The 19,531-nt window shown below is 37.1% G+C and overlaps 1 protein-coding gene across 1 annotated transcript in view; it reads left to right on the top strand.

Moving 5' to 3' along the window:
- Positions 1-19,531, top strand: part of CORIN (corin, serine peptidase) — a 217,346-nt gene that overhangs the window by 37,162 nt on the left and 160,653 nt on the right. The window contains 1 exon segment of the mRNA XM_058547003.1: positions 6,582-6,782. Coding sequence (XP_058402986.1) covers positions 6,582-6,782 — 201 coding nt within the window.

The following is a 19,531-nucleotide window of genomic DNA, read 5'->3' as shown; positions in this document are numbered from 1 at the left end:
GTTTTTCTTTAACTACTCATGCCTGAGGTATTACTTAATGTCTAAAGCTTTTTGAAATGGTAGTCTAAAGCCTTGAACTCCAAGTGTGGTCCGGGGACTAGCAGCATCAGCGTCTCTTGGGAGTTTGTGTGAAATGCAGAATCTGCAATCTCGGGCCCCGCTCCAGACCTGCTGAATTTGCATTCTAACAAGATCCTCAGATGATTTCTATGCTTCATCCAGTCCTCAACTCACTGCAATCTGATCTTCCCCTCTTTCTCTTCTTTTCATGCTGCTAAATCTGTTCTTACCAAGTCCACCAATGTCTTTTTATCCAATGTGCAGCATTTGAAGCCAATGTGTGTTTGAACAAGACTTTAAAATGAAGAACCAATGCTTTCTCTCTGTTTGTTTACACCAATTCAGAAGGAGCATATTCATTGTTAGTTGGTGCCGTTCAGATGTGACACCCAGAAATGATCTTGCTCCGTCTTGAGTACTCTTATCTTCTCAAAATGCTTTTCTGCTTTGCCTGCACGTTATCACTTCTGATTTTCCTTTTATTTCGGGCTGCCCTTTTTCCATCTTCTTAAGCTCATCGTTCTTTACTTATCCATTAAACGTTAGGGTCTCTATCCTAGGTTCTCTTCTCACTTTACATCCATTCCTCTCTTGGCAACATCATCCACTCCCATGACTTCCTTCATTATTCATACATTCGACAAATATTTATTGAGTCCTACACTGGTGCCAAGCATTCTGCTCGGTACTTGAGATGAAGATATAATATACTTTCTTACCTTCAAGAAGGCAGACAAGGGGCCGGCTCCGTGGCTTAGCGGTTAGGTGTGTGCGCTCTGCTACTGGCGGCCCTGGTTCGGATCCCGGGCGCGCACCGACGCACCGCTTCTCCAGCCATGCTGAGGCCGCGTCCCACATACAGCAACTAGAAGGATGTGCAGCTATGACATGCAGCTATCTACTGGGGCTTTGGGGAAGAAAAGGAGGAGGATTGGCAATAAATGTTAGCTCAGAGCTGATCTTCCTCAGCAAAAAGAGGAGGATTAGCACGGATGTTAGCTCAGGGCTGATCTTCCTTACAAAAAAAAAAAAAAAAAGAAGGCAGACAAGAAAACAGACAATTCCGCTTGTGTGCATGTGTGATCAAAGCAGTGTGTGCTCTGGGAGCACAAAGAAGACACAAATTTGTCAGGGAGTCTGGCAATGCATTCTGGAAGAAATGTTTAGATTGCTCTAGATTTAGACTCTTTTCTGTTTTAATGTTTTCTAGGCATTTTATAGTCAATGTATTTTTAACAATAACAATAAAAGTAATTTCCCGCAGATTCTGTTTTTCATTCTCTATTTTCTATTGTATCAGTCAGGATAGTCTATGCTATCCTCTGTAACAAAAATAATCCCTAAATACTAGTGGTTTAAAAAAAGCAAAGGTCAGGGGCCGGCCCCATGGCTTAGGGTTAAGTGCACGTGCTCCACTACTGGCGGCCCAGGTTCGGATCCCGGGCGCGCACCAACGCACTGCTTGTCCGGCCATGCTAAGGCGGCGTCCCACATACAGCAACTAGAAGGATGTGCAGCTATGACATACAACTATCTACTGGGGCTTTGGGGAGTAAAAGGGGAAAAAAAAAAGGCAGAGGATTGGCAATAGCTGTCAGCTCAGGGCTGGTCTTCCTCAGCAAAAAGAGGAGGATTGGCAATCTTGTTAGCTCAGGGCTGATCTTCCTCAAAAAAAAACAAAGGTCAATTTCTCACTCATGCTACATGTCCTTTGCAAAATGTCAGGGGGCTATGCTCATTGATGTCATTCGGGGACTAAATTGATGGACCAGCCATCATCTTGAACCTTTGTGGCTATTGTGCCAGAGAGAAAGAGAAAGAGCACTGGAGGCTCTTTTTTTAAAAGTATATAATACAGTATTATGAACTATAGTCACCATGCTGTCCATTAGATCCCCAGAACTTATGCGTCTTATAACTGGACATTTGTACCCATTCACCAACATCAAAGATGTCAAGAGACAGAGAATGAGGCCAGAGAATGTAACCCAAGTGTGTGTCCTAGTAGAATGAGAAAGAATTGAAAATATATGATGAATAGTATGGCCTACACCCCTATCTCAGTTGGGAGTACCTTCATGTACCCAGGAATTTGAACCAGAAACCTTGAAGGACCTCTGACTCTTTCCCTTATGTTCTCACAATTTGCCCCTGAAAGCTCTCTCCAAACCTTCCCTTTGTCCTCACTGCTTTTGCCTTGGGTCAGGCCTTACTCTTTTCTCACTTGGACTATTGCAATAGCCTTTTAACCATCCTCTAGACTTCACGCCTTTCAAGCATCACCCTGCTGCCAGAGTGATCGTTCTAACATTCCACCCTGTTTAAGGTCCTTCTAAAGTGTTCCTTCACAAGATCAGTTCCAAATCTTTAACAGGAAGTGTCCTTCACAGTCTGGCTTCCACTCCCTCTCTAGCCTTTGCTCTTGCCAGTCTCCTGTGGGTTCGTCATGTTTAATTACTTGCTGCTAGGCTTTTGCATATCTTCCACCCTTTGCTTTGTCTAGAAAGTTCTCCATTCCCTTGTACTATACCTCCATCTTCCTCACAAATGCTTTGCTCAAACCTAGAAAAATCCCTAATCATCTTTTAAGATTCACATTGAGGATCATTTTCCCCTAAGAAGCCTTTCCTGACTTTCTCAAATGGAAGACAGCTATTTCTCTACTTTTGTCACCAGATTGTCCTATGCATATCATTCTCAAAGCACTTGTAGCATGGCTTGTGTTTTTAGACTACATGCCTGTCTCCCTCAACTAATCTATAAACATCTTGATGACAAGAACTGCTTACTAAATTTTGTGTTCTCAGCAGAGAGTAAATACAAAGTTTCTGGCACATAGAAAATGCAAAGTAAATGTATTACCACATGGCTGGAGATATAAAGGCAAGGAATTAATTTTAAACTCACATCCTAGGAAGATAATTTTTTTTACAAGCATATGATGGTTGATTTTTTTTTTTTTTAACCTGTATACCTTGTCCAAAGTGAGAAGTGTGTGTGGGTGTGGGTGTTTGTGTATGTGTCATATCCCAACTCAATTCTTGGGTAACTTAAATAACTCTTGTAAGCTTCAGTTTCCTTCTCTCTGAAACTCCATAAAGAAGAATTAATTATAGCACCTGTTTCATAGGATTGTTGGAAGGCCAACTCAATAGATGCTTGTAGTGAGGATACTTAGCAAGGTGCCTGTATTAGTTTCTTATTGCTGCTGTAGCAAATGATCGCAAACTTGGTAGCTTAAAACAGCACAAATATGTTACCTTAGAGTTATGGAGGTTTGAAGTCCAAAATAGGTCTCACTGGGTAAAATTAAGATGTTGACAGAACTGTATTCCTTCTGGAGGCTCTAGGGGACAATCTGTTTTCTGTCTTTTCCAGCTTCTAGAGGCTTCTCACATTCCTTGGCTTGTGGCCTCTTTCCATCTTCAAAATGAGCCCATTGTGTCTTTCTCACACTGCATGGCTCTCATACACACTCTCTTACCTCCTTCTTCTGCTTATATGTACCCTCTTGCTACCTTGGGCTCACCTGAATAATCCAAGATAATTTCCTCATATCAAATTCCTTAATTTATTCACATCTGCAGCATCCTTTTTGCCATGTAAGGTAGGTAAGGTAACATATTCACAGGTTCTGGGACTTAGGATGTGAACATATCTGGGGTAACATTATTTTGCCTACTGCAGTGCTCAATCCACTCATTGTAAGTGATCAGTAAAGCCTGGCTATTATTATTGGAATTATAGACTATTTCTTAAACATTGTCAAATAAAACTGTGTTACAGCGCTGAGACACTTTTGAGCCATACAACCTTGATATAATGTGGCCTTCTATTAATAACTTAGCATGAAAGAGCCACAGTTCTTTTACTCTAAAAGAGGATTAAGTGACTCACTTTTGAAAATTTTCTTAGCCATTTTGTTAGGCTGAGTTGCACTTATAGTGAAAGGAAATTGGTATTTATTTGAAACTACCTTAGTAGCCCTAAGGAAGACAATTTGTTACTATCGTTGTGTAGTAATGACTGACACTGAGAATTTACTGTGTGCCAGGAACTGTTCCAAGTGTTTATATAGGTATTGACTAATTTGATCCTAATGGCCCCCCCCCATGAGGGAGGTACTTTTATTTTCCTTATTTTATGGCAGTTGAGAGTTCGCCCAAAGTTTCAGGGCTCGTAAGTGCTAAAGATGGGATTTAAACTCAGGTGGTCAGGCTGTAGAACCTGCACTTTTAACCACAGCGCTAAAGAAAGAGGAATGTGGAAAAGGATGGGGCAACACTGGAAGAATGAACACTCTACTTTGGGCTAATAACTCTCAGCATTTTTATAGCTGGTCATGGTGTAGCTGGAGAGTATTTAGTCTTACTGAGTTCTAATTTTTGTGCTTTTTAAAAAATGCACAATAGATGACCAACTGAGTGGAGAGTTGGTTGGTTTATAGAGATGCTTGAAAACAAATTGTCTAGTGAGTTCAGGTTTCTAAAGACAAGTCCTTTAGGTTTGTTCTCTCTCCCTCGGTCTGTCTATCTCTCTCAAAAATACATTTTAGGGCCATTAGCTACAGCAACTATTGTATATCATGTATTATCTTTCTCTTTATTCTGCTAGCTTGCTTTGATATGTAGAGTTTAAGAGCAGAAAGCTGCCTTTTTTTAGGAAATTGTTATCCAAGTCAGTGTCTCCTAAGAAAGTCGGTGTTTCAAAGGACTTCTTAGAGTACACAGATGTTGTCAACACTTTCACCACTGTGCTTAGGTGAAAAAAATAAAGGAAAGACTGTTAATAATGCTAATCATTAAAAACAAAATGTTAAGAACAACTCTTGGAATATTTCATATGATAAGGATCTCCTTTTCCGTGAATTACTCAGGGATACAACCTTGAGGAATTGGCATTTCCTAAAAGTCTGTTGACAGAGCCAGATGCTGACTCACAGGGTGAACATGATAAATAAATCAACTTTATGGGCCTTATATATTTCTTACAGCTACATTAGTGGAAATAACATGTTATGTGAAAAAATCTCTTTATGCCAAAATAAATAAAGGAGAGAATAACTAACAAATGGATGAAAATAAAATTGTATCTAATTGATTAGACTATATCTAATTGATATTACTGAACTTTTCTGTATGAAGGAAGTATGCATTATATAGTAACCAAGCCTATCACATACATTTATTTTGATCTAGGATAAATTCTAAATCATTTTGAAAATCAAAAACAATTAAATGAAGTCTTTTATTTCACCTACTGCATTTGATATTTTCTCATAATTTCACAGACAGTTTGGAGAGTGTGTTACCTGTACCACATGGTCATGATTTAGTTTTTTCACTCCCATGTTTTATTTAGAATCCTTTGGCAGATGAAACTGTTGACCTTAGTTGGCTAGAAAACAGCTGCTTTTCTATTTTGATTTGTAGTTAATATTTTCCAAGTGTTGAGCACATGTAGAGAAATTTTTTCCATAGGCTGATATTAAACATTTTATTTATATTTCTTTTATTTTTAATGGCCCATGGTTTGGAAAAGTGAGAACCAGTTAGAGCATTCACTGTAAATGTTTTTAGAAAAAAAAATCTCCCTTGGGTATTTCTATAATGGATTAATATCACATTCATTTATTTTAGTGGCGTACTCAACCACAGTGCTGTATTCTGGAAACAGTCCGTTGTCTATTTTGACTGAGTTAAAAATACACAATCTCTTTCAAAGTTTTTAAAAGTTTTTGCCTAAAGCCAAAGCTAGGTGATTCCCAATAATCTTATGTGTGACTATTTTGTCAATGAATGAATACCTTGCAAGTGACCAGTTGATAACCTTAGTTTAATGACTATTTCTTATTTCTTATAATTATATTTTATAGCTTCTGGTCAAACATGAAGATAATTTAGTTTCTTCTTTTAGTTTTGCTGGAATTAGAGTTCTGCTTTATTTTGGTTTCTAGGAAATAAGTCTTGGAAAATATACGAGCCCTATTATTTTTATTTATCTGTTATGTGTAGTTCACTGAAATTTAGTACAAAATGTGGAGAAATATAAAACTGAAGCTAAGCAGGCACTATTACGTCCTTTGGTGGCAGAGAGAGATATATGGAGAGCATATGTCCTGGGTACTGAGTAGCATTCAATGATGGGTAAAATTGAGAAACAGAAAGCATGAAGGAAACACTATAAGATTCACCACATTTTATTTATTTGTGATGAGTCTCAGGTGAAGTGGAATTGCCCTAAATTCTTTGGACACCCAGAACCTGGACGAGAGACTCAGTTTCTAAACTTTAAGCTCTTAAGAAAGCAATAGTTTCTTTGCAGGGTTATGTGATTTGCGATAGAGGCAAAACTCTACTGATTGTCCACATGAAGTGGGTCATTGTGCTCGCCATCATCTTTTTCTTCGTGTTCGCCTGGATAGAAGGAGACTTGGCAAAGTAGCTCTAGAGTTTTCTTAACATGTTTTTTAAAATAAATACTTCTAGTAATGTTTTAAAATATCTTTTTTTTTCTTTCAGGAACATTAAAAAAGGCCTATTTTAAATCAAATGGAAGTGAACTTTTGGTCATTGATGGTGAAGTCCAAGTATCTGATGTTCTTCTTACAAACACAATTTATAATGAGAGCACTGTGACATCTGCTGCACATTTCAACCAACACATTCCAGCCTCGACCACGGTTGCTTCTCTGCCAGGGGACCAAAACCACGGGAACACAAGTAAGTCCGAAGGTGCTGAACGTGAGTGCCCTCTGATGTCTGTGGAACCCACAGATAGATTTTTATGTGTGGCCACTGATGCTCTTAATTCACAATCACTTACTGGTCACACAGGTGAAGCTCCACTCCATTATCTGACCAGCCTAGCTGAGTGCCCTATTCCTACACACGAGATGCCATTAGCTCAGCTGTCCAGATAGGGACACGAGTAAGTAACGAAAACGTGTCCATATCGTTTAACATTTCTGAGGCATAAAAATTTATGCTGCTTGCCCCAATATAACAGTATTGATTTTGGGGTGGTTCACCTCTGAAAGTTCATGCTTCTGTTTTAAAGTTTTAAGTTACTTATTTTGAGATGGTTAAACTAATAAGTAAGTTACTTATTCTGTTATTGGTACCTCGTGGGAGGGCTCCTAATTCTGCAATACAATGCCAAGTCATTTAACAGGAGCTGTCCTCCCATTTGCTTTGGAGGTGTCCATGTGTTCTTTTGCTCTTAATTCCCTCTTCTCCCTCTTTTATGGGCTATGCAATTTATTTTACTTGTTGGTGGCTGACAAATGATCATACCTCAAGGAAAATGGTATGTGTGAAACTTCTGCTTGAGGACAAATGGAACAATTTGTCAGTTATTCCAGAAAAAGAGCTGGGAGAGAGAAAGAAGACAGAAAATGTGGAGATGGGGTCGGTTAGATGGTGGCAGACAATATGCTCTGGAATGTGACTGTATCCTTCCATGCTCCTCAGATTTTTTAGTCAAGTTACTAAACTTCCAGAATGATGGTGGGAGTGGATTTGTGTGGAAAGTGCCAAAGAGCTTCAGCTCTGATCCAGTTAGCACTGACAAAACATAATCAGAGCAGTCGCTGTAAGAACTTTCTCTGCAGTTGTCTTAATTCTTATTTTCTACTTCCTAACAGAACGTTGTGTAGACTGAAAATTATACAAAGCCCATCCATCTATGATCATTTTCCTGTTTGTTCCTCCTTCTTTCATGAAAACCCACAAAGGGAATCACATCTTAGGTCTAAGACAGAGTATTTATTTTCATTCTGGGCCAGGAAGGGAAGGATTAAGCTGATTCTTAGCTATCACGGTATATATTTGCCAGTGTCTGAAGAAAGGCAGGATTATTCTATTTCTCTAGCCCCAAAGAGACAGATTGTTTGCATTCCACTGTTGCACACAGTACCTATAGGTATTAACAGTTTCTTAATGCTTGTTGTTCACCAGTGATTCATATGGATTCATGTTCGTTACCTGACGGTAATACTGCAAACCAGAATTATGCCAAGTAAAATTTATTTTCCTCATGAGTTTAATTTTGAGGTTTTTAATATTTTGGTCATGTCTTAAGCACTTCATTATTCTTAAGGACAATGTTTTTCATCAGAAGTACAGAAGTAATTTAAGCAAACATTCAGTCCAGTTAATGTGGTTGCCATTACAGCAATTGTTATTTTCTTTTACTAAGTGGATTTGTCTCTGTTTTGAAAGTTTCGTCATCTAAGATTCAAGTAGAGGTGACAAATACATACCCCAAAGAGTAAAGAAACATATGGTACTTGTTGTTAAGTTTAGAAGTTTGATGGAAGTCTATTTGACTCATTTTCTCTTCCTATAGCTGGAACATTGCTTGAAAATATGAACGTAATTTGACGTGGAAAGGAAATCCAGGTGAAATTAGTGTGATTAAATGAAGAAAAGTCAACACCTTTGAATATGTCTTTGTTGTTAATGTACTTGACAGTTAGCATTGAGTTTTACCATCTGACCACATAGACTCTCAGTAGACTGTCTATATTAACTAACATTATTCATTGAAGAGATTTGATAGTCGTCCATACATTTCAGTAATATTGCTGGCCCGGGATTATAGAGCTTTTAATAGTTTTCAGGGCATGTTTGAATATTTTCTCCATGGTCCTTATAATTAACTAAGGAGGTATGCAGGACAGGTAACATACACTACTTTTCAAGGTATGAAATTGAGGCTTAGAAAAAATGTGGAGATTAAACAACATGCTACTGAACAACCAATGGATCATTGATGAAATTAAAGGAGAAATCAAAAACTATCTGGAAACAAATGAAAATGATAACATACCATATCAAACCATATGGGATGCAGCAAAAGCGGTCCTGCGAGGGAAACTCATAGTGATACAAGCCCACCTTAACAAACAAGAAAAAGCCCTAGTAGGCAACCTTAAATTACACCTAACAGAACTAGAAAAAGAAGAACAAACAAAGCCCAAAGCCAGCAGAAGGAGAGAAATAATAAAAATCAGAGCAGAAATAAATGAAATTGAGACCAAAAAAACAGTAGAAAAGATTAATGAAACAAAGAGTTGGTTCTTCGAGAAGATAAACAAAATCGACAAACCCTTAGCCAGGCTAACTAAGAAAAAAAGAGAAAAGGCTCAAGTAAATAAAATTAGAAATGAAAGAGGAGAAATTACAACGGATACCATGGAAATACAGAGGATTATAAGAGAATACTATGAGAAATTATATGCCAACAAATTGGACAATCTAGAAGAAATGGATAAATTCTTAGACTTATACAACCTCCCAAAATTGAACCAAGAAGAAATGGAGAATCTGAATAGACCAATAACAAGTAAAGAGATTGAAATAGTAATCAAAAACCTCCCAAAAAATAAAAGTCCAGGACCAGATGGCTTCTCCAGTGAATTTTACCAAACATTCAAAGAAGATTTAATACCCATCCTTCTCAAACTATCCCAAAAAATAGAGGAAGATGGAACACTTCCTAAATCATTCTATGAGGCCAACATCACCTTGATACCAAAACCAGACAAAGACAATACAAAGAAAGAAAATTACAGGCCAATATCGCTGATGAACATTGATGCAAAAATCCTCAACAAAATATTGGCAAACCGAATACAACAATACATTAAAAAGATCATACACCATGATCAAGTGGGATTTATACCAGAGACGCAGGGATGGTTCAACATCCGCAAATCAATCAACGTGATACATCACATCAACAAAACAAAGAATAAAAACCACATGGTCATCTCAATAGACGCAGAGAAGTCATTTGACAAGATACAACATCCATTTATGATAAAAACTCTCAATAAAATGGGAATAGAAGGAAAGTACCTCAACATAATAAAGGCCATATATGACAAACCCACAGCCAACATCATACTCAATGGGGAAAGACTGAAAGCCATTCCTCTGAGAACAGGAATGAGGCAGGGCTGCCCACTCTCACCACTCCTGTTCAACATAGTACTGGAGGTTTTGGCCAGAGCAATTAGGCAAGAAAAAGGAATAAAAGGAATCCAAATAGGTAACGAAGAAGTGAAACTCTCACTCTTTGCAGATGACATGATTGTATATATAGAAAACCCTAAAGAATCTGTTGGAAAACTATTAGAAACAATCAACAACTACAGCAAAGTTGCAGGGTACAAAATCAATCTACAAAAATCAGTTGCATTTCTATATGCTAATAATGAACTAACAGAAAGAGAGCTCAAAAAGATAATACCATTTACAATTGCATCAAAAAGAATAAAATACCTAGGAATAAATCTTACCAAGGAGGCGAAGGACCTACACAATGAGAACTACAAGACATTATTGAAAGAAATCCATGATGACATAAAGAAATGGAAAGATATCCCATGCACGTGGATTGGAAGAATAAACATAGTTAAAATGTCTATATTACCTAAAGCAATCTACAGATTCAATGCAATCCCAATCAGAATCCCAATGACATTCTTCACAGAAATAGAAAAAAGAATACTAAAATTTATATGGGGCAACAAAAGACCCCGAATAGCTAAAGCAATCCTAAAAAAAAAGAACAAAGCAGGAGGCATCACAATCCTTGACTTCAAAACATACTACAAAGCAATAGTAATCAAAACAGCATGGTACTGGTACAAAAACAGACACAGATCAATGGAACAGAATTGAAAGCCCAGAAATAAAACCACACATATACGGACAGCTAATTTTCGACAAAGGTGCTAAGAACATGCAATGGAGAAAGGAAAGTCTCTTCAATAAATGGTGTTGGGAAAACTGGACAGCCACATGCAAAAGAATGAAAGTGGACCATGTGCTATTGCCATTCACAAAAATTAACTCAAAATGGATCAAAGACCTGAAGGTGAGACCTGAAACTATAAAACTCATAGAAGAAAATATAGGCAACACACTATTTGACATTGGTTTTAAAGGAATCTTTTCGGATGACATGCCTACCCAGACTAGGGAAACTAAAGAAAAAATAAACAAGTGGGACTTTATCAGATTAAAGAGCTTTTATAAGACAAATGAAACCAGAATCAAGATGAACAGACAACAAACCAGCTGGGAGAGAATATTTGCAAAACATACATCTGACAAGGGGTTGATCTCCATAATATATAAAGAACTCACACAATTGAACAACAAAAAAACAAACAACCCGATCAAAAAATGGGCAGAGGAAATGAACAGACACTTCTCCAAGGAAGATATACAGATGGCCAATAGGCACATGAAAAGATGCTCAACATCACTAATCATCAGGGAAATGCAAATCAAAACAACACTAAGATACCACCTCACGCCTGTTAGAATGGCTATAATCACCAAGACAAAAAACAACAAATGTTGGAGAGGATGTGGAGAAACAGGAACCCTCATACACAGCTGGTGGGAATGCAAATTGGTGCAGCCTCTATGGAAAACGGTATGGAGATTCCTCAAAGAATTAAAAATAGAGATGCCCTATGATCCAGCCATCCCACTACTGGGAATCTATCCAACGCACCTGAAATCAACAATCCAAAGAGGCTTATGCACCCCTATGTTCATTGCAGCATTATTCACCATAGCCAAGAAGTGGAAGCAACCTAAGTGTCCCTCGACAGACAATTGGATTAAGAAAATGTGGTATATATATATACAATGGAATACTACTCAGCCATAAAAAAAGACAAAATCGTCCCATTTGCAACAACATGGATGGGCCTGGAGCATATTATGTTAAGTGAAATAAGCCAGAAAGAGAAAGACAAACACTGTATGATCTCACTCATATGTGGAATATACACCAACACATGGACAGAGAAAACTGGACTGTGGTTACCAGGGGCAGTGGGGGTGGGGGGTGGGCACAAGGGGTGAAGGGAGTCATATATATGGTGATGGACAAACAAAAATGTACAACCCAAAATTTCACAATGTTAGAAACCATTAAAACATCAATAAAAAAAAAATTGAGGCTTAGAGAAATTAACTTGACATACCCAATATCACTTGTCTAGAAATCGGTAGACATGGAAGTAGGATTCAGATGCTCTTTCAAGTATTTCACGCATCCTCATTTAATTTTACAGCTTTCTTTGCAGTAGCAGGAGCATTACTGAGCAGATTAGGGAGAGTAGTCTGTTTAGTTTACTGCTGTATAGCCAGTGCTCAATAAAATATTTGTTGAGTCAATAAATAAATGAACTACAGTCATTTCAAAAATTTAGTATCTCATCACTTTTGGTTGGTGATGCCTAATCACACTTCTGCACTTGATATTTATTTAACCAATTTTACTTAAAGTATCATTTAATGCCTTATGTCTGTCCTAACACCTAGCAGAGAATTGGCTTTTATCCCCTTTTTTATTATTCTCTAACTAAAATGTCATTTTAAATTCCTGGCACCTACAAAAGCTCTTTAAGTCCACTTCAGTCCAAAAATACAGTGGCCAGACATTCTATCCTATCGGAATATCCTGGGTAGGAAACCAAGGGGAGAAATCCTGGCAAAAGGTACCAGGAAATAGCCTTTCCTTAAGACCTTTCCTCCTGGGGGGCCTTCATATCATGCCAAAGCATAGAATACTGCAGTGAGTAAAGTTTTAACTAGAATTTCCTCATATTACACTGTGTGGCAGAGCTGGGCTTTGTAAGTGTGAAGCAAGTTTTATGTGACATCTGTTACCTCTGGAGTTTTATTAGTTGCATTTTGAAAACCAGTGGTAATGTGGAAAGGTCCATAGTTAGCTTTCATGCTTATTTCAGCAAGGGATTTTTCTAGGTTGCAGTCTGTATTTGGGTTTTTATTTTCACTTTTTCTCCTTATGTATTTCATAAATATTTAAATGTAAATTGAATTTTAAGGGAAGGGAAAAACTCTTTGACCAACCAAGAGATTTTGGGTTAAAAATAATATGGCACACAATAAAATAAGCTAGAAACTCTATGAGGAATTAAAGTGACAAGAGAGTGGATTAATGTGCTGAAAGCTTTAAATGTTCTGTTCTCTCATTATACTTTTTGGTAACCAGCTCCTAAATCTTCTATATCAGATGAAAATGCTTCATACTTCTCATTCACTTAAAAAAAACCCTACTTTTTGAGATATAATCCACATCCTATGAAATTCACCCTCTAGTATGTACAATTCAGTATTTTTAATATATATTACAGAGTTGTGGAACCATTACCACTAATTTCAGAACATTTTCATCACTGCAAAAAGAAATACTGTATCCATTATTCCTCATTTCCCCTTTCCCTCAGTCTGTGTCCAAAACTAATGTACTTTCTGTCTCTATGGATTTGCCTATTTTGAACATTTCATATAAAGGGCACCATATACATTTGTGGCTTTTATGACTGACTTCTCATATCTTTGTGGGATATGGGCACAGCCCTGGCCATCTAGATCCCAGGGAATATGTCAGAGTCTTTCAAAGGCGACCTTGGACATCTCATTCCCCAGTTTTTCCTTATACGTGTTTTGGTCAGCCTCTTATTTACAACTGGAATCCTTGCCTCAGGTAGCTGTGATGCTAAAAAATAGCCACAGATTGTTTTTGACAAGTGCCCTGGGAATAGAGCTGTTTGCATAGAGAAAGTTCTGAGTCAAATCGAATAAAGACAAGCCCTGAGAATAGATCCCTTCCAGGGGGCTTCCAGATGGATCGAATGGTGACAATTCTCTGGCGGTGGCTTTTTTGGGAGCTTCAAACCCATTCTTCCCCCACCATTGTCTCCTACATTTCTGGCTTTCATAGTTGCTGTGGTTGCAAGGCCATGATCTTCAAGGCTATCACAGAACTAGGGAGAGGGTGATAGGAATAGGGCAAGTTAAAATGCTACAAAGGCACAGTTCTTATGGTGATTCAGCCACTTTCCTAATGCTCTTCTAATTGATGCAGGCCTTTGGCTAAATTCTGAAGTTCTGAAAAATTTGATTTTGATAATTTTTCCAGTGCTTTTACTGCTTTCATGGAGGAACAGATTTTTGGAGGATCTTACTGTGCCATTTGGAAGTGCTTCCTACCTCGGAATCACTTTTACTTTCCTTATCTACTCTAATGCTTCTTTTTCTTTTCTTCCAACATTGGGAGTTGATTTTTCTTCTTTTTATAATACATAAATATGATCATATTATATATATTATTTTTAAATGGAAGTCTTTCTTTTCTTTTTTTTTTTTGCATAAATCACTTTATTCCTTCTCCTTCCTTTTGCATCATATTACCCTATTCCTGCCCACAGTTAACCCATGTTAAAAACCTAATGTGTATGATTTTATAGTTTTCTTCATGCCATACAATCATATCTAAATATATATACACATCCGTGCATATAGAATGACATACGAATAGAGGTATTTTGTCATTGTTTGTTTATCAAAAAATAGGATCGCCTTTATTACAAATATTTTTCTACATAATATTTTTGTCATTCAAGAATTCTTCATGTAAATATCTCTAATTCATTGTTACAATGACTGAATAGTATTCCATGTTGTCATTATACTGCAATTTATTTCAACCATTCTCCTAATAAGGGTCATTCACCTTATATTTAAGTTTTTTTCCTCAGTGAACTACACAGAGTCTCTCTTCTGAACACAAAAATGACTTGGATCTTTTTAAAATCATTTAAAATGATTTGGATCAACAGTTATGACAGTGAAGCTGTCTAAATAGCAATGATTTATAAGCACCGATAACTCTGTAACAAAGTGCCCTAAACTCATGCTCAAAATTTGCTGAGCGTAGAAAACTTATGCACCAATCCAAAACCCTAAGGTTCTTCTTTCTTCCTAGCTTTGTGTTTTTAACATGGTATTTCTATTAGTTTGAAAGTGAGCTCTGCAAGAATATGAAGCTAAGAGGATCAGAGCAAGTCTTGTAGTTTTACCTGGATTACTGTTCACGAGGCAACTATCCAAGAGAGGATTTTGGGAGAGGGAGTCTAATCAGACATCTGAAATCAGGTAAAATCTCTTCTCCATTTGTCTTGACATTTTTTAATCTTGTTAAGAATGGAACCCTGGATATCTTCATTATATTCTTCAAAAGTCATTTCTACTGCCCTCAGAGTCATGGTCTCACCTCTGTAGATTATTGACTGTAGATTGTTATGTGCTTCAGAGTGGGAGTCTGTCCTTATATGTGTAAATGTGGATGGGTAAATGGCTCAGATGTGCCTGAGAATTGTATTCTTATCATTCCTTTGTTATGTTGTTAGACAGTATTTCTCCATCTGCAGTCTGAGGGACCTCAGATGTATTCTGGGGGAATCCAAGAATTCTCTATAAGAAATTATTAAGTGTATGCTTTCATTTCAATGGTAATAAAAAATAATTAATGTAAGCCTACTATTGATAACCTGGATAATCATCTTACAACAAGTACTGATTTGGAATTTTGGTGCCTGTATTTGAGTTTCTCTTTATGATTATGTTGCTGCTAAGCTATACTGCTTAGACTGTTAAACAATGATTAAAGAATACAATTTAGGTGATACAAACAAACTTTATGTAACACTTCATGAAGTGGATAGTCTCCTTTTGAAGAACTGCAAAATGGGGTGGAAGGCAGGAAGCTTTTATGGCATAAAGAATAAAGAACAAGGAAGAGAAAGATAGAAAATATATGATTTGGGATGAGAAGGAAGAAGGAAATAAGTATAGAGCCCAGAGTTGGCTTGACATTTGGGGACTGGCTGACTGGATATACATACTTCATTTCTGGTTAAGCGGAACATTCACAGGGACGTGCACATCATCTAAGTTTCAGTTGGCTGACGTGACACCTCAGGAAGGAGAGGCTCCATCTTGGGCCTAGAGAGTTATTTCAACAGACATTTCCCAGCCATCAAGAAAGGAACAGAGGCTGACTTGATAGATATTCTTCTCGATTACAGAACAAAGTATGTACTGGCACGTTGTACAAAGGATGCCTTTGTGGCAGTTCAAATAGAGAAAAATGGTGAATGACACACCCAGCTGGGATACTTGGTAATGTAAGCTTCCCAGATGCAGAAGAACTTCTACCTCATGGTGTTTTAGCAGAACAACGCTAACATTAATACATTAATATAATTAATTTAAATTTTGTTAATTTTGTAGTTTTGTTTGTATTTAATTTATACATATTAATTTTATAGTCGTGTTAAACCTATGGGCATAAAGGTGTTTATATCTAATTTTATGTATGCCTGCATAACTTTCTTCCTGTGAAAAAGCCTGTATAGTTCTTCAGCTTGTGAAATACTGCTTTAGGGGTCCTGAGTTCTAGCTGTTTGTGTCATATCCCCAGAAAATGCAGCAATGCATTTTCTATACAGAGCTCCTTAACTTTTTTGTGGCAAGGATTCCTTTGGCATTCTGGTGAAGCCTATAGGTGCCTTCTCAGAATAATGTTTTGGTGCTTAGAATAAATTAATCGGAATCACAAAGGAAAGCAATTATATTAAAATTCAGTTATCAAAATATTAGAAATATAAATTCATAATGTAGTAATATATGTGCTTATTTATTAAAACATTAAATAATGATATCTAACAGTAGGTCAATAACTATAATTTTATAACAGGGATGAGCATAAATAATATTTTGAAAAGTCTGCAGTAACTCTATGTTGGTATGATAATAGCTGTGATTTCTAATTTGTTTTTCTGCATTTGGTGCCTACATTGATAATTTAATTATGATAAATTTCAATTGGAGGTTAATGGAAATAGAGATGCTATTTTTCTCTCATTCAAGTTCATAGACAACCTAAATTCTGTGTATGGGCTCAAGGGTCTTTGGATTATGATTAAGGACACCTACTCTAGAGGAAAAGAATACTTTGTGGGGAGAGTCTGAGGACTGCCTAAGCCTCATTAGGAATTTGCTACTCCAAAATTTACTGTAGTCGTGACCCTGGACACCATCCCTATGTAGTCTGCTGGACGCCAGAGTTAGACCCTAATGTTCAAGTCCAGTTGGTTGCCTTCTCCTATATATTACATCACATTTTCAGGCTTAAAGAACAGTTATGAGATTCAGACGTGGGCTTCTGGCTAACATCAACATCTAAGCAAGAACAAGAGAAGCATTTAAATAATTGTTGCATGCTTGTCTGGTTACCATGGTGGCATTCTAGTCAAGACCTGCACAGTTTTTGTAAGAGAGAAAAAGGAAACTCAAATGTAGGAATGGACTCTCTTTCTCTTTTTCCCCTACTCTCCTTTCCTTCCTCTTCATTCCATCTTTAGATGACTCGGTCCCTGGGATGTATTGGGTTCCTCCCAGAGAGAGCAAACCCAACCATTTGCAGAGCTGGGTTTTTGAAAGGGGTAATGGAACAGTGCCTATTTCACCTTCGTGACTACAGTCCCATTCCCCTCTTCTTAAAGATTTCTGGGTAAGACTTCCTGACCCTCTCTCTGAAATGAATCCTGCCATAGCCCACAGGTGACATGCGCCCCCAAAGGTAATGTGCCCATAATAAATTAATATAGTAAATGAGAGTCAGAGTTAAATAGTCATGTCAATAAGGCTCATGGCTCAAAACTTTCCTTTCCAGATTCATTATCACAATTCCCTCTTCAGGAAGAACAGCCCAATACTCTTGAGCCACATAGAGGAAAAAACAGTAGCATGCTGATAACAACGTTGCAAAAACAGTGCCGATCAAATTCAAGGACAAAAATGATCTTTTAAAAGACAAAGTCTCAGATAAAAGGAAAAACAAAAACTGTGTAATTTACTTTACTCTCTAGTTTTGAAAGAAAATTGGCACCGTGTGTACTCTTTTGCCTCAATCATTCAATTTACTGACTGTCTCAGGTTTTTGGTTGTACAATTTTGTGTTGAGAGCAAAAATCCCAGCAGTGGGATCTGTTTGCTGTTACTTGTGCCTTTGGAGAATATGCCTTTTCACTTACTTGTAGTTGAAATGAGTATGCTAATGAGTTTTCCAAGCCAAAAGCTTTACATCAATTCACATTTAATGCAAACCATTCCTTGTCTTTTAGTGTTACTATATTTTATTTTTCTATTTTGCTGCTCTGCATCATTAACCTAATATTCACATGTGGTGTTTGAATTGATAAGACTTACAGTACTTGTTTATAATTATATTAATCAGTGTAAGTTCATTCTGATGAATGAATTCATCATTCTGATGCCTACGTACTCTTCCAAGCTTTATGAGACATCTCAATTTCTGAGAGTCTAGGTTACTATTCTGGGAAGCACCATTAGTTCATCAGCAGCTATTTATTGGGTGCCAAGCTCTGGGGTTTGGCTATGAACAATATAAAGATGAGTCAGATAGAAATCCTGTCCCCAAGTAGCCAATTGTCTAGTAACTTCCTTAAGACATGAACATATTATTTATAGCTTAAGAAATTCTATGAGAGGGCCAGAGATCAACGAAAACATTATTCATTTTAATTCTTCTTATTTCTTTAAAAGACAAGGTTGCTAATTCATATCATTTTTATGCTATAACAAATATATCATTTTTCTAAACATTATAAAGTTTTATTTACAATTATAAAGGTTAATTTTAGTTTAAAGGTCTGTCCTGCAGTTTCCTATTTTTTTTTTTTTTTTAGTGAGGAAGATTGGCCCTGAGTTAACATCTGTTGCCAATCTTCCTCTTTTTGCTTGAGGAAGATTGTCGCTGAGCTAACATCTGTGCCCATCTTCTTCTATTTTGTATGTGGGACGCTGCCACAGCATGGCTTGAAGAGCAGTGTGTAGGTCTGCGCCAAGGATCTGAACCCGGGAAACTTGGGCCGCAAAAGTGCAATGTGCGAACTTAACCACTACGCCATCAGGCCAGCCCCTAAAGTTTCCATTTTTAATCAGATAATACTCTTTCATTCTTAAATTTAAAAACTTATTTATGACATAATTGTCTTAGATAAATTGAACAGAACCTTTGGTTTTCAATTTTATCTTTAGAATATGGGAAGGCCAATTTTGGTTTTATAGGTATTAATAAGAATTTTATCACTTCAAGAAGTGGGAGGTCTAGAATTCTACAACTCCCTCCTTGGAATTACTTTTGAATTCTTCCATCGTTCATTAAGTAATTAAGCTCAGAGAGTTTGTTTCTGCTTTGGTTATATGTTTGTAAATGTGCACTGGACAAAGGCCTTTAGGATATGCATTTCAGGAGATTGATTTGTGACAACCGGATGGCTGTTAAGCTACAGTGACTATGTTATCATATTATGTGTCCTTTAAAGTCAACAAAAAATTTTAAAAATAAATAATATGGGAGGGTTGCCCTGTGGAAGAAATGAAGACCTAAAATCAAAAATCTTTGCTTGTTCTAGAGTTTGGGGATTGGCTAAGTGGCCACATTATAGCCAATCATGAGAGACAGTGAAGAGATAATGTATGGGGACACACCAAGTACTGTCACTGTTCAAGTAGGCACCTGTCACCTTTTCCTTCTTTCCTGTTTC

Source organism: Diceros bicornis, chromosome 8 (genome assembly GCF_020826845.1).
Source record: "Diceros bicornis minor isolate mBicDic1 chromosome 8, mDicBic1.mat.cur, whole genome shotgun sequence".
NCBI classification, from domain to species: Eukaryota; Metazoa; Chordata; class Mammalia; order Perissodactyla; family Rhinocerotidae; genus Diceros; species Diceros bicornis.
Note: the sequence above shows the minus strand (reverse complement) of the source record. Positions and strands in the feature narration are given on the sequence as shown.